Genomic DNA, 16,246 nt, shown 5'->3' with positions numbered 1-16,246 from the left:
ATCTGAATGCGTTATTCTTTTAGAGTACTGCTATTCATAGTACGCATGATACTTCACTTAAGAGTAATTATAAATGATCAATGCATAATCAATACACTGAATTTGCCATCATCATATTAAAGCACCACAATGGAATCCAGTCCAAGCAAAACCTGCTGTTTCACACAACCGCTGAAGTAAAACCGCTTACGGCCCTTCTACAGAATTCAAAACAAACGCCCTGAGCAATATTTAAAACTGCATCCTTCTGCCGAGGTCCTCATCTCCGATGGGTTGACCATCTGTGGGATCGCTGCTACCTAAGTGCTTTTACATTCAGACAAGCTGTTTGTGAAGTTAATGCATTTCTGGGTATATCAAGTTAATGATGTTTGAGTCGAAGAAATCACCGAATGTTTTCTGGATGCGGCGTTTGAAGAAGCTGTCCTTTTCCTCAACCCGCTTCTGATGAAAGCCAAGAGAGCAGCAGAGAAGGGCTTTGGCCTGCCGAAGCCATGGCAACCGTCTCTCGCGAAAAAACAGGCCCCGGGCATGTCTGAAAGAGGTGAGGGAGTTCTCCCTTTAGAGTTAAACCATAACAATTCACTTTACACATAAACACCAAAAAGCTAGAAGAGAGAAAACATAAAAAAAGATTGAGTCAAAATCAACGAAAGGACATAATAATGATTTTAATTTTTGTCTATTTTAAAGCCTGAAAAAAAGTTCAGTTTATGAAAAAACTACAATCTGCTTGGTTGTCATATATCGAGTGAATAATTTGATTCAATCAAAATGTCTGTAATCTTGGTATACTTAAAGACTTAATGTAACTGCACAAAGGTTCACTGAATAAATGTTTTGGTAAGAAGAATCAAAAGATTCGAATCACTGGCTTGAATCGAATAATATATTTCGCATCAGTTCCTCATGAAAAAGCCCATTTGAACCCAGCGTGGAGTAAATATCTCAAAGCGCACAGTTGGTGGTGGTCAGCAGGACAGACCTCAGGCAGCTGGTGCTTGGCAGGGATCTGTGGTAGGAGATGTGATGCCAGTTTCCTCCCAACAGGAACACAGATGGACCAAGCGAGTGACCTGACACACACACCAAAAAATTACTGTTAGATATTTATTAAAACTAGACTGCCATTAGCAAGATGCTCACATGGTAAAACAACAATTCAGTTGCTAAAAGAATATACAGAGAAAAGTGACAATATACACCATCACAGAATGTTCGACCTTCTAGTTTCCACTGATTTGACAGTCAGACAGAAATTGACACATTACTGTCATTATCAAAGACTCTTAGTTTTTTAATATCTGTGACCCTGGACGTCTTGAGTAGCACGGGAAAAAAATTAGTAGAAAAAAACATTGGGTCAAAATTATCGAAATGATCATGTTCAATGAAGATATTTTGTAATACCATAAATATATCAAAACTTTATATTTGTGAGTAACATGCTATGCTAAGAGGCCTTCATTTGGACAACTTTAAGGGCGACTTTCTCAATATATAGATTTTTTTATTCAAGATTATTGAAAAGTTATATCTTGTCAAAATATTGTCCTATCCTAACAAACCATCATAAATGGAAAGTGTATTTATTCAGCCGTCATATGATGTATAAAGCTCAGTTTTGGTTTGTTGTCAAGGGTCACATATATTTTAAAACCTAACTTTCACATCTTTATGCAACTTTGCCGATGTAAATCCGGATCCATACACTTCAAGACCAAAACTAGACCCCCTGAAACCCCAATACAGACCTACATCAAGACGAACTGTTCAAACGTCTCAAATCAATATGGCTGCCTGCTGTTTGCAATATAGACACCGTTTGTTTACATTTTATGCTGTACAACCCAATAGCATGCTCACGTACCTCACAACCAGGTCAGGATTCGGAGCGTTGCACTTTTCGTTAAAATCTGAACTTCTTTTTATGCCTATAGTCTTTGTTGTCATTTGAGTTTTATTAAGCTGTTAAAATATTTACGGTGGACAAAATGACTTTTAGTATAAATCAAAAATGAACTAAATCCCTCAGTTAAGGTAGAAATGAACATTTAAACACTTGTATATATAGAAAACAGTACAAATACAAATTTGTGTAAAATATAGAAATAAATTTAGCCACATCATATAATTATTGTAAACCCTGTCATGGACCAACATATTTATTTATGCATTTATATATATTTTTAGATTTTATTGATATATTTATATTGCAATGTTTATTTTCAATCATCCTGCCAGCCGGCTTATCTTCACAAACGAATGGTGTAGTTTTTTGGGATTATTTATTTATATAGGATATCTGCTCCGAGTGGCCCATGCGTATTTTAAAAAGAAGACTGTAATTATGAGTCAGCTTTAGTGCTTTTACACCTCCTGTATTCAGGAGACTGTAATGACTGCACACTGTCCTCTTATTAACCAGAGATTTAAAGAAAAGGCCAGTGAGTTTCTCGCACAAAAGCAGTCACTGTTGTTCGAGGATAAAAAGCTCATAATAAAACTAAGGAGAAAAACAAGGATGGCGACAGAGGGGAAAGATGACCACACAACATGGGCTTACATGAGCAGAAAATCAATAGAAGCGGTGTAGGTGACTCTCAGAGGTGCACACAAACCCAGAAAAATGAAGTCACTGATGCTCAGTATATTAGACACGGCCTTCAGGCTGGGATAACAGTTGCATTTGAGCTGAAGATCTTGGGATTGTGCAGGGACTGTTACGCTTACATGGCAAATCTCAAGTCTCCCTTAAATGGAACATTTAAATGTATTTAACATAAATAAAAAGTTTATTTTTATGACTTTTTATTTAGTCCAATGTTAAATGAATTCCAGATAAATATGCATATGAATCCTTCTAAAGTCTCAGTATCTTAATGCATCTTCTCATTTCAACTACGCATTAATAATGAATCTCATTTGATTCTTATTAATATTTACAATAACATTTTATTTTATCAAAATGCAGTGCACCACATTTATCATTTTTTTAAGTTTCACAGCGCAAACAACCTTCAATGGTTCTTAAATTAAAACATTAAATCGAATAAATAAATGTGTCAAATATGAAAATGACAAATGTTCCTTCACATTTATTTTGTTCACTTACACATTTTTATGCATTGCATTATGGGATACGCATCACACAATGCTCTCATGTTCTATACTGCCCATTTTAACATGTAACGTCATGCATGTCAAATTTTCACATGGCATGCATACTGAAGAGTTTCTCTCAAAATAAGTAGGTATTAGGCTATATGGTGCCAAGCGACGGCCTCTGGGAAGTAGCCATGTTTACAAATCTACTTCAAGTAAATGGCTGTCAAAGGGAAGTATCGTGCTGCTGGATAAGAGAGACACAGATAAGATAAGGAAATACAATGAACATCTCAGTACATTTGTAAATCTAAAGTACAGCAGAAAGGAGAGATGACACCGTCGACACAGACAAAACCGTAAGATTTCCGATAGCAGACCCTCTGCGCTAACAGCGGGGGAGAGAAAAAATGAGACTCGCTAAAGATTCTGCTGTTGAAATAAAATAATCATATCGCAGCGTGATGGTGGAGGACATGCTGTGAGGAGTCAGGGTCACTGACAAGTGCACACATGCAGTAACGCTTGCCTGCGTGGAGCCCGGGCCAATTCATCTCCTCCTACCAACCTTCCACGTTCACTACCCACCACCACCCACCGGCAGCAAAAGAGCAGTGAAAGATCAACAGTTAGCAGGGCAAAAACACCAACTGCTGCATTAGACTCCATGATGAAGAGATGACGGCATCAAAAATATCGGTAACACTTTACATGAAGGTATCCTTTATGAAGCATTTATATGTGTTCATTAATGATCATTAAGTTATTTACAAATGCATTATAAAGCAGATATAACTGCATGAATAATAACAGGGATTATGCATTTGTAAATGAGTTATTAATCATTAATGAACCCATTTATAAATGCTTTATAAAGGTTACCTTAATGTAAAGCGTTACCAAAATATATTCAATATTGATAGTGTTATAAGGTAAATTGAAAGGGGTCAAGATAATAAAAAAAGAGAAATTTTATAAAATTTTATAAAAAAAAGAGAAAGAACAGAGAAAGCTTTCATTTATCCCTGAGTGAATTTGGGCATACAGAACACAAGTAGAAGTGCTCTGTTTGCCCTCATTCTGTCGTAAGTCCCCTGTCGATCGCACTATAGTGTGCTTTCTCTGAAATGGGTGCATTACAGCCACGTCTTCACTGATGGAAAGTCCTGATGACGGCAGATCATTCAAGTGCTTCAAGGTCACGGTCTGGTCAGCAGATTCATTCGTCCTTTTGGTCCCTCCGGTGCTGTCAAATCATGATGCAACTGTTGTGTTTACATAAAAGATGCTGGACATAAAGCCAATGTCTGTTAACGTATAGTGCAGGTCTCAACCTTTTATATTTCAAGTCTTCCTACTGTCCACTATATATTAGGAAGCCACCAACTCATGTCTACCCAACAAAATACTGAAGAGCTTGGCTAAATGTAGTAAAAGAAAAAACCAGGAAAGGATTTTTTTTGTTAGTTTATTTTGAAAAAGTTTTTAAAAAAAAATATCGGATAGCAAAGTGAGAATATTTATAATCTTTACTACCTCTTTATATATTTGAAGTCCCCAATTCATGATGTAGTTGTAGTAAAAAAAAAACTAAAGTATGAAACTAAGGAATGTGTAGATTTGTAGTTGTCTCAGTTTATATTGAAAGAGAAAAATATAGCCTACACATGTTTATAAATCCTTCTCAGTTTTGAGTGCAAAATGAGTCTTTTTATAATCTTTGTTTCTCGTAACCTGTCATTGTGAACAAAGTGAATTCATCGCAGTGTATTCTGGGATTGCTTTCACATTGAAGAATACATGTAATGCTGCTTTAGATTTTGTGCAAGATGACACTTTTGAAGTGCGTCCAAAATAAAAGGCAAAAAATATAAGTTTTTGTTAATAAAATAATGGTTCCTAAATGAAGGTTCCTAAAAGGCTCTTGTCAGGCTGTTTGGTTCCATAAATAAGGTTCTTTGAAGCAGAAAAAATTAAAACATTTACAAAATGTCAAAAGAAAGGGTTGTTTTAAGAATGCTTCTCTTATTGCATCACTGGAAAGCATCTTTTATTAAAGAATAACGTTCAGCACCTTCTGTACAACTTTCATGTTCAGTGATGAATAAACCAGAACTTATTTGGATTCCAAATACATTCTGTATTTTATTAAAAATTCTATAAAGTTACTTCACTCAAGCGAGATGTCCGGATTGACCGTTCCTTTCTGCATCCATCATAAATCATCAATGAAGGACGGTTTGGAGAGCAGTTCTATCAAAAACCCATTTCAAATCAAACATTCTCACGCAAGAACTTTCAGGAGATATGCTCGCCAACATCAAACCTGCGTTTGATGTGCCGAAATCCCCTTGCGATGCGTGGGGATATAGCCTTTTTTCGAGTTCATAATGCGAAAAATATGAACCAAAACCTGAGGAGGAAAAGATAAAGGTGGATAAAGCCGACAGGCAAATCCCAATAAGCCGAAAGCATAACAGCAGTGATGGAGGAAATCAAGGGTATGAAACAGAAAATCTATTATCCATGATCTGTTTGAAATTTCGATGAAGCTCATTCCCGACGGAGCCGACAGAAACTGTGTGTTCTTCCAGCTCTTCCAAGTCAGAAAAACAACCAGAGTTTCATAAAAACCTTGGGACTGTGTTAATGCAGAGCACAACCCAGGTAAGGCAACATGAAGACCCCGTCCCCCAGCTCTTAACCGTGCCCATAAATTTACACTTCTCGAGGTGTTTAGAATCTAAATGAGCGGCACAGTGGTGCAGTCTGGCAACGGTTCACAAAATTCTTCAAGGAATCTTTAAACAAAACACCCAAGGACCGAGTATCAGCGTTTGCCCAAAAGCCCTTGATGTGTTAAGACGTTCCTGATGCATTCGAGACATCCCAATTACAGCCATGCTTACAACTACACCATTATCTTTCAACCAAATTGCAAATTTTCTCAGAGAAATCCTTGACGCCTCGGAACAAACTTGCCATGACGGCGAGGCGTCTTCAAACGTCCCGACACAGCAAGATGACATTACGTGTGCAAATACAGGTCTGAACAGAGACAAACTCATGAATAATGCATGATGCTCGCTGCAACCTGATGGAATAACAATAAGCTTCCTACTTTTCTGGAGTTATGATCCTTATTACGGGTCCGTTGGGCTGTCAAGGAGCTTAACCTCTGAAGAACGCACACTTACTGTACATATATTCACTCTTATTTACATTTCAACACTTCTTTCTTCGTAAAATTGGTTTTACTTGCGTTTTATATTCCGGCTGTTAACTCGCATATTATTTGGTTGCATGTAAGTGCACATTAACCTTTAGAGAAAAACGCAATGAACTGTTGCTTGTTGGAAACGTTTATTAGACAGGGAGTCATTAGAATGTAAATGTGTTAGACGCTCTCTTGACCTCTTTTATTCTACGCTCACAAAGAACATAAATATTTGACATTTATCATCTGAATCATTTGCTGTACGAACATTCAAAGCTGCAAAATTGTTATAGCTACACATCTTTTGTTAAAAACACTGTATGTACAATAGACAAGATATCGTATTTGGCATAATTACAACGATCGTGGTAATTTACAATTTTCTCAAGTACTGATTTTTGTCAACAACATCATCTCGGAAAATGTGACCTTAAAAAGGTGAAGATAAAAATCATTCTCGAGTTCATTTGAGAGTCAGTATGAAATACAAAACATAAACATCGTACTGAGTCAGGTGATCACATATCCCATAATCCCGCTGGTCTCAATCCACATACATTCACCATGATTTTATTTTACAGGGTGTACAAAATATTCAACTTGGCAACCAAAAAACCCCACAAACATTCATGTACGCTTCTCATCTGACCCCACAGTGCATGCACACTGACGTCTACAAGTCGTCTACTAGGCGTACATAAAAATACCTAATAGTATTTTATATTTTTACTTTATTTTACAGCCCCGCCCCCTGTTTGTCTGAGATATTACCTGTACTTCTTACTGGTAAATGAAATGCCCATAATGCCCACTGGCAGATAAAGTACCTTTCTTATCAAGCTCTTACAGGGCTTTTCAGAAAACCAGCAGCAATACGGTAACAGTCCCGTAAAGTGCTTAACAAGTCTTTACAGTGGACGTCTGACACTCCTAATAGAGCACCTTTAGGCTCAGGGCATCCGTTCGCTCACAGCCCACCCCTTCCTTTGGCACAAAACTTGGCAGAACATAACGTCCATCTTTATTCTGAATGGGCAGCGCGCGAAAACCCTTGCTAGGAATTATTCTGACCGCCTATGCCGTTTCTAAGTATTTAGTTCCTCGAACTCCAAAGAAACCATCCATGTTTTATGGCAGGGAGATGCCGGTATAGACCCTCCCACAACCCCACAGATGGGCAGACATCCGCTTCAATGTCATCTCGCATTAGTCAACACAAAGACGGCAGTATACTGGTTTGCCAAAGCCAGTCTTTTTCAGTCTTTTAAAAGCAGCAAACTTTCTAAATCCAGAAAACATTACCCTGGGACAATATTCAGTGCCAACATTAACATAGAACTTCTAGCACTTTTGGCTACACAAAAAGTACAAAGTACTCGTAATCGTGCATTTCGTATTGATAAAAAGACTGTTTTAAATTTTAAGGCAAACATGTCTTGCATCAACCACTATAAATACATATTAGCAGTGACAAACCTACCCAAAATTTGAGAAAATACTACGGTACGAAGTTCTGGTTTAGAGTTGATTAAGGGGTTACTTGAAGCAATTTGGACCTAGAAAAGTGCATAAGAACGCATGTACACCCGAGTCTAATATAACAAAATAATCCAGTTTATTTTTTACTAAACTGGGAGTTTGGAATTGTAAACCCACAGAGGTTAAATGTGCAAATGGTTTGACTTTGCATTGGAATGCGCGGTTACAGCTGCGAGACTTTTCTGGGAAGGGGTCTTGGTCTGGGAAAGTGGTCCGGTCGCCGAGGCTCCATCTCTGGCTTTCGAATCTGGTGGGGTTTGGGAGGAACCGGCGGCGCGTCGATGCTGGGGAGAATGGACAGGCCAGGGGGAATAGGCACAGGTCTCCGCGGATTGTTTCTGTCATGGATGCTATATGGAGGTGGGGTCTTGTTCTCCCGTCGAATAGGCTCGTCAAAGCCGATGGAGGTGGAGTTTGGGAAGGGGTGGTCCCACGGCGTGTTCTCGGTACCGGAGGCTTCCGATACGCTGCAGCGACTGAGGGACGAAATGCCGCTACTGTAACTTCCAGACAGCACTGGAGAATTAGACACCAACCCTGTCGACTGGCACTCGGTGGGTGATGGGGTGAAAGGAGGTGCAGAGTTCTGCAAACACAAGACGTGCAAATAAACAGGGATGTTGAGACAAAAAAACAGACTTCCGCACAGAGATATTCACCTATTATTTACAGGGACTCATAATGATGAAATGCTCAACAGAAGCAACTTTCCGCCCCGCAGATATAATGTGTGCGCTGAAAGGCCAAAGTATAATATCCTGCAATTTTGGATCTATTCTTGTGAGGCCAAACTGTCTCTTTTCATTATGAAAATACTTTCTAAGCAATTATATCCGCAACTAAGACTGCAGCTGTTTCATAGACTTCATTTAACTGAATAAAGCCATTTAGTGTGACGGCCCTCTTGAGAGAACTTCAAACTAAAACATTTCAGCTAGGATAAATCTGCTATGTACAGAAGGGCAATTTAGAAACAGAATTCACACATATGGGAACGGTGATCCTTTATGACAGCCGATACGGTTTTATTCATTGCGCCATCCTCTGAGGAGGGTAAAAACTAAAAAACATATTTCATAGGGCTTAACCATGGGAAATAAAGCACACGTTTCTATGTAAGCGTGGGATTTTTTGGTAACCAGCTTTACCAAAAACACATAAAATACCGGCGTGAACAAAAATAAGTCAACATTCAAAATTTTCATGAATTGCGTTTTTCTAAATTCATGCACAAATATTATGGTTTTATTGCTTACAGTTTTTATACCGTGGTCTGTTAGAATACTCGATTATTGATATCAATCGATAACTGACAAAATAATTGTCATGTTCACCTGTTTGATCTAAAACATCAATAAAAGCTGCACTGTAACTTGGCAAATGACAATGGTATAAGCGGGATAATCCACAGCTAGCCATGTGTTAAAGGATATTAATGTGCTTCACGTCGGATGGTTCTTGGTTAAAACCCTTTAACGCACGGCTAGCTGTAGACTATCCCTTACATATAAACTTGTTTTCTTTGATGTATTTTAGGTCTAAAACAAACAAAGCATCTTTTCTGTTATTTTGACCCGTTTCTCCATTTTTCATAATAAATGCGATAGAAACTATATTTATATTTGAAATCTGGGAGAAATATGGATAATAGTTCACTGAATGAAACAAAAATGATCATTTTTTGAAAATAATTCTGAAATGGTCGCTTCATTTTTTCTGCGGTTGTATGTTATCATAATGAATAAGTGGTTTCTGAAGGGTCCGGTCTGGAGCTCTGCATCATTCGTGAGCCAGACGAACTGGAAACCTGGCACAAGACACGTGCGGGTATACAAACACAGCATGTGTCTCACTAATCATGTGCCCATTTGGATTGTTTAAAGCCTGACCCGGTTAAGACCCTCTGGACCGAGACCCCAGACAATCACAAAAAACAGAGGTAAACACATCAAAGGTCAATCCACACACACAAGAGAAAGGTCAAACCTTTTGAGGTGAACGTGAGGAAATCACAGGGGACTGTGATCTGGTGGTCCTGGCAGGAGATCCTATGAAGGACACAAAACGACAAGCTCCATCATTTGATACAGAGTCGGGACGGTAAACACAGCAACGGCTCTCAAAGAACAGAGTCTTGTGTGCTCCTATAAAGAGTTCACACGAGATCATTTTTCTTTAACAGAACACAAAAGGGACATCGCCTGGAAAATTCTTAACATCTGAACACATGGATGATATTTAACACCATATCATAAAATAATCGTTGAATAATAATCACTTAAAATGATGATGTTAGCTTCTCATACATGGGTATTTTATGGCTTCAGAATGTACACAAGACTAATATTGTGACTTTAAATTTGTAGACATTCTTCATGATATATCATTTTGATTAAAAAAATGTTTAAAGGTATACACATGTGCATATCTTAAAGACCCCCTGTGATGAAAATCAAGATTTTAATGTTGTTTATATGTCTGTGTAGTGTTTCAATAACGCTTTAAAAAACCTGTGTGCAAATTTATCATTTAAAATTGTTTCTGAGTATTTACTCCATAAAACTGCAGTTTACCAAATGCAGTTTGAAACTGCCCCGTTAATGACGTCATAAAACTGTAACCAATTACATCAACTCATTTGACCTCTGAGGATCAGCCGTTTCATGCATAAATATGCAAAGATGGCGCATAGATTTGGTCTGAAACTATGGATGCACTGCTGCGACAGCTCTCAGTTTCACTTTCAGTTTTAGCAGTCAGCGTCTGTAACTACAGAGTGGAGGCGGGGCTAATTTGCATATGCATGTATCTGCGCATACTTAATGAGGCTGAGATGTTGTTGCATTCAATCTATTTTAAGGCAGTAATATTATAAAACATACAATAATTTTCAAAGGTAAAACTCGTACATGTAATTTAGTGGGTCAAAGATAAGTTTCAAGGGATAAAATTATCGACAACATGGGGACTTTAACGTTAAGAATCATCAACAGTGCAGTTTTAGTTTTGGAGTTTTTATGACTCATGCAGATTATAGTGCAGACAGAAACGCTGAGAAAACATGTCAAGCTGGATTAAAACCTCGGAGAAGCTCGCTGCATGTTATATTTCTCAAAGTACACAAAAGCAGAGAATCTACAACATGACATAACTTGGAAGTTAAGACGAGAGAGAAGCCGGGGAAAACAGACTTAAGAAAGAAGACTAGAGGATTTGATGTTAAATAGGTTTTGAAAACATTTGTGTCGGCCTGAAGGATCTGTCGGAGCCTATTTCACGTTTACCTGTGTACGGTGGTCTAGGAGGGATGGGGGGACCCTTCCCGTTAAAGTCAGAGAGCGACGTGTCAAGACTCCAGCTACTGGGTGCCGGTTTGACCACTTTCACACAAAAAAAGGCATATTCAGTCAAATCCAGTTTAAAACATCACGGCAGAGCTTCACCCATTTCTGTTCAGTTTTCTTAGAAGATCTTATTATGCAAACTGTTATTTTACCATCAATTACAGACATCCGTTAAACACAGAGAAAATATCATTATAATGACATATTATTGCATTGTTGTAAAACATCAACATATTTGTGTATTTTTTGAGGGTTTTTTTTAAATAAAGCTGGCCAATAAAACTCTGAATAAAATCTCTCCTCCAATGAGAATAAACGTGAGCCTGTTTGTGACACTCGTCTGTGACTCATAGCTGTCACACAAACAGAAGCGGAAGGTTGTCGGCCAGCATCAGATCCTACGAGCTGACCGTGAGACCCTGGTCTCCTCCGACCGCCCTCTTCACAGCAGGCGCAAGGCTCCGTGTGAGAGCCCTGAAGATTCATGGGCTCATGTGCACAGATCAGACTCACCTTTGTCAGGAGTGGAGATGCTGGGGTCACTGCGTGGCAAAGAGGAATCGCTCGGCGGCTGAGGAACAGCCCTCTGTGAAGAAGTTTTTTAAATCATTATAGATAATAAACAGATGCGTAAAAAATGAAGAGAGCATTTCAAAATTATTTTCTGTTTGTCTGAATTGACTGTTTACGGGTAAGTGCATAAAAATGTTTTCATTTGATGAACTACTAACTTCTACCAATGTGCGCATCCAAAAACATTCAAAACAATAATATTACAATTGTTTTCTAAAACACCCACCAGTGTAGGATCCAGAGGGTTTGGATACACAGCGCTGCAGGGTCTGTCTCGTGGCGACAGGCAGTTCTCTCTGGTATGCTTTTGTTTATCTGGCAGCTGCGGTGAACCTGTAAAGGGTGAGAAGGTGTGAGCAAGGCCGCCATATCAGTAACAAAGCAACACCGATGCTCTCGCATCCACACGAAGCCACAAATCTTGCACTCATTTCTTAGCTAACCAGCCGGCACATGTAATGCGTCGGGCTCCTCGTCACTCCAACCCGATGGGGTGAAAATTGTGTCAGACATGGATTTCACAGGTAGAGATAGACTCCCAGGCGCGGGGTGCGGTCCCGGCCTGTTTTGAGAGCTACTCCCACCCATGTCGTCCAGCACTGGATATGAGCGGCGATGCCCTTCTGTTCCCAGCGATGGCCATCGGCAGACCAGAGTTCTTCAAGTAGGGTTTAATGCCATCTGTAACTCTCAGTAAGTGTCTGTCTGTGCTTTATGGCGGACCCTGTGGATGCAGGAAGGGCTGCCAAGGGTAAACCGTAAGATTGCATAAATGTCTCCATACATATTCCTGCTTTTATGATCTGTGTCCGCGAGTAAACAGATCACGGGCTGAATAGAGAGAGATAAGAGGCCGATGAAGAGCGGAGGAGACAGACGTATATCAGGACACTACCAATATGTAAGCTTTAGTAAAATTGCATTAAATGGACCATAGTCCACTTGCACTATATCTTGAGGCTAATGTAGCCATTTCCACTAGAAAAACATTTTATACGGGAATCACAACATAAGGAAACGCATTTCAATATACATGGCACACACACATATGAACACTATGGCTGTCAAACGATTATAATAATTTAGTATTTATTTATTTAAGCACTTAAAATATACAAATGAATAAAAATATATAGATTACCATTGGCGGTGGTTGAGGAGATTCCCCCTTCCTTCTAAAGTACCCAGATAATCACTTTATAAATGTAACTAATATTTTTTATTATTTGTTTAGTCACACTTTATTTAAAAATATATATATATGATATATATTAAAAGTTACAATTTAAAATTATTTTAATTTAATTTGAATAATTGGTAAATATAAATAAATACATTTTAATATTTCCTAAATATATAAACATGTATGTGCATGTGTTTATAAATATAAAATATGCACAGTACACAGACAAATGTAAACAATATATTAATCACAGTTACTTTACTTTACAGCGTTTATAAGCAGATTTATTCTTTTTTAGAGTCGATTAATCGCAATTAATCGATTTGACAGCCCTAAATACGTTATCATCAAATTATTATATGGAATTATATGTGTTCAACTAAAAAAACAGGGGGTCATATACATCTGCGATGGCATCAGTGTGAGTAAAGTATAAGAGAATTTTACTCCCATATGTTCGGTAGCGTAGCGTTAAAAAACATAATCTAGGCAGAAAAAGATCCATCGTAAGCGTGTGTAAAACACATATTATTCCAATAGAGGCAGATAATTAAAAAGAACCCGTGAGCTCATCTCTCCTCACCTCTGGTGCTGGACGGAGCCGAACTGGTCACATTGGGAGAGGCGGAGTGATTGGAACTGAGGCTCGAGGTAGACGGACTGGGCTGCAAAAAAGGCGTAAAACACGAGGAATAAGTTTTCCGTGCTTCAGTGACGGCGGGGTTGTAGAGGTGAGGTTACAGAATAATCATTTGCTTTGGGATAAAAGAGAGGGTAGATCATCTGTCTATCCAATCTATAATTCACACCTACAAATCCAATTCTCACGACGGGAGAAAAGACACAGAGACACGGCAAGATTAAGTGGGAATTTGAAAGAGCGAGATGAAACGGGAAAAAAGCAATTAAAAGAGAAGCAGAGAGGTGAAATGGGGAAAGAGGAGATTAAGAGAAGATATGAGCGAGAGGGAATATAGATAAAAGAAGTCAGGTTTACTCGCTGGTGTAAGGATCTGTGTGTGTGTTTGTTTGCTCACCTGCATGTTGAAGACTTCATCTGAGCTCTCAGACTGGCCCGTGATGTTGCTCACCTCATTGGACGCCTGTGATGACAGCGAGGACGAAGAGTAGCGATTGGCTGCCGGGTAGCTGAGGGGACTAAACGCACAAACAACACAATTACAAAGACACTTCAGACGTAATGTTTTCACAAGCGTAGCTGTCAAGTGTGATGTCTGGCTCTCAGTTGCTTCAGTGATTGTTCAACCAATCAGAGGGCTGAAAGAGATGTTCACCTGCGTCGCGCCACCACGCGACCCCCTCCCTCTGGATTCATGATGTTGGGTGCAGAGTTTCTTCCGCCGCGAGTACTTCCATTGGTGAAGTGAGTCGGGCTGGCCCGCATGTACGCCGGGAATTCCTTCAGAGAATAGACATTACACTGACTCAAGTTTATTTTCAGGTTTATTGCCATGTTTTACTATAAGTTCATGATTTCTTTCTTACATGTAAATGGCTTTGCAACAATGCAAAGAATACGAAGAATACATATGACGAATTATAACATTGAACATTTATGAAGACGCCATAGCTCGTTCACAGCGCTTCAGATGTTTACCTGTATGCCAAGGCTGGATTTCATGAGGTGAAACTGATCCACCAGTTTTTTGTGCAGGGGTCTCATGTCCTGAGGCACGAATTTGTCATGCACGGTCAAACCAAACTCAAGTATATGAGCCTACAAATAACAACAAATTTTATTTGAAATGCGCCTTCTAATTCTCAATGCGCTACAGCATGAAATAACAATAAGACAACAAAACATATACTCCATCGCTACAGTCCTTCTGAAACTTTGTATCTCCATATTTTGTGATTTTTTCCAGAAATCAATTTTATGAGTCACACAAGGTTTTGCAAATATTTCACAAATAAAAAGTATTCGGAAGTGCTTGTCCGATTTGATAACACAGTATGTAGTCGTTTCAAACCTAGAGTTTTTTCCATTTCCTGAAAAACAGCTAAATGGACATAATGAAGTTTCAGAAGGAAATGGAACCGATGATTAATAAAAACAATAATCACAATGAAAAATACAGAACTTTACTGACAAGATGGGGTTTAAATATCTACTTCTAAGTGAGAAAATTCTCATGACATGACGTTATGTTCACACACGCTATGATTGACACTTACTGTACCTTTAACTATATTTGACTATTCTTCATTAAGAACCACAAAAGTTCAACATGGCTGACAAAGTGGTCATACACCAATAACCTTGATCTTCTACTGGAATGGACAGATATGTTACCCTCAAAACCGTGAGACTGTGAGTAATCGTATATTTACTGTAAAGAAACAGATGTTTTCTTAGTGATGTAGTATATGTTTTGGAGACGAGACAAATTGTGGGCCGAAAGAACACGAAAATAAAAGCAAACTGGGTCAAGTATAATATCACAACATCTTGAAATGAGCTCGCTTCATAATTTAATGATCATCAGCAAACTATGTTTTTCCCACCAGCCTTCAAGAGATCTCTTTCATGCTTTTAACTGGCTTATATCCATGGTTACCGTCTAGACAACTGCTTCACATGCCCGGTTACTTAGCAGCACATGCGTACGGAGAGGAAGCGCTAGCTATAGAATCTCTTGACAAAATAGCGGCTGAACCTCAAACGCTGGAGGAGAACCAGCCGTAAATGATGCAGGAGCATGAAATGGCATTTGGATAAAGAATAGATCTGGTTTCTTGAGACAGACCTGCTCGAACATGAGTTCGCGGAGACGGCCGATCTTGTCTCCGTCTTCTGGGTGATTCATGATGTAGTCCTTGGCGAAAAATGCCTGGAACACAAGTTACGCACAAGATTTTACACACGAGAGAGCATGCATAGTTATAGATTGAAAAAAAACACTTTTGCGGCAAAAAAAAATCAAATGTTTATTTCTCATTTGTTCAGTATGAATAAAGTGAGCGTAAAAAGACTTCACTCATCCTCTAAAGAAAAAGTGATAGACGGAGAACAGACGGCGTATCGGTCTCCAAATCTCATTGGAGGATGAGGGGCTGGTCTCTCAAAAGAGACACCGGATGAGCGATCACACTTCAAATGTTCCTTTTTGACCGTAATACGTCGTCCTGAATTGAAATGTGGTTGTTTGCCATCGCTGCAGATAACAACACGTGTGGTCTCACTAAACAATTTAAAGTCGCTGTGTAACCAGCAAAGTTTTCAAAGAAAGATTCTGACATGAGCGAGCACTAGCGCTGAAGTAC

The 16,246-nt window shown here is 38.8% G+C and overlaps 1 protein-coding gene across 4 annotated transcripts in view; it reads right to left on the bottom strand.

Moving 5' to 3' along the window:
- Positions 1 to 6,449: 6,449 nt before the first annotated feature.
- Positions 6,450 to 16,246, bottom strand: part of dock4b (dedicator of cytokinesis 4b) — a 55,657-nt gene continuing 45,860 nt past the window's right edge. For 2 of the 4 annotated variants that reach the window (XM_056748079.1, XM_056748081.1), the window contains 10 exons: positions 15,730 to 15,813; positions 14,580 to 14,699; positions 14,257 to 14,402; positions 13,999 to 14,119; positions 13,545 to 13,626; positions 12,005 to 12,111; positions 11,719 to 11,791; positions 11,146 to 11,241; positions 9,848 to 9,909; positions 6,450 to 8,447 (listed from right to left, as the gene is read on the bottom strand). In XM_056748079.1, the coding sequence (XP_056604057.1) occupies positions 8,025 to 8,447; positions 9,848 to 9,909; positions 11,146 to 11,241; positions 11,719 to 11,791; positions 12,005 to 12,111; positions 13,545 to 13,626; positions 13,999 to 14,119; positions 14,257 to 14,402; positions 14,580 to 14,699; positions 15,730 to 15,813 (1,314 nt within the window). In that variant the 3' untranslated portion in view covers positions 6,450 to 8,024. The remainder of the gene's footprint in view (positions 8,448 to 9,847; positions 9,910 to 11,145; positions 11,242 to 11,718; positions 11,792 to 12,004; positions 12,112 to 13,544; positions 13,627 to 13,998; positions 14,120 to 14,256; positions 14,403 to 14,579; positions 14,700 to 15,729; positions 15,814 to 16,246) is intronic. The other 2 variants (XM_056748080.1, XM_056748082.1) reach the window with 1 other exon arrangement.

Source organism: Triplophysa dalaica, chromosome 5, assembly GCF_015846415.1.
Source record: "Triplophysa dalaica isolate WHDGS20190420 chromosome 5, ASM1584641v1, whole genome shotgun sequence".
Taxonomy (NCBI): Eukaryota; Metazoa; Chordata; class Actinopteri; order Cypriniformes; family Nemacheilidae; genus Triplophysa; species Triplophysa dalaica.
Note: the sequence above shows the minus strand (reverse complement) of the source record. Positions and strands in the feature narration are given on the sequence as shown.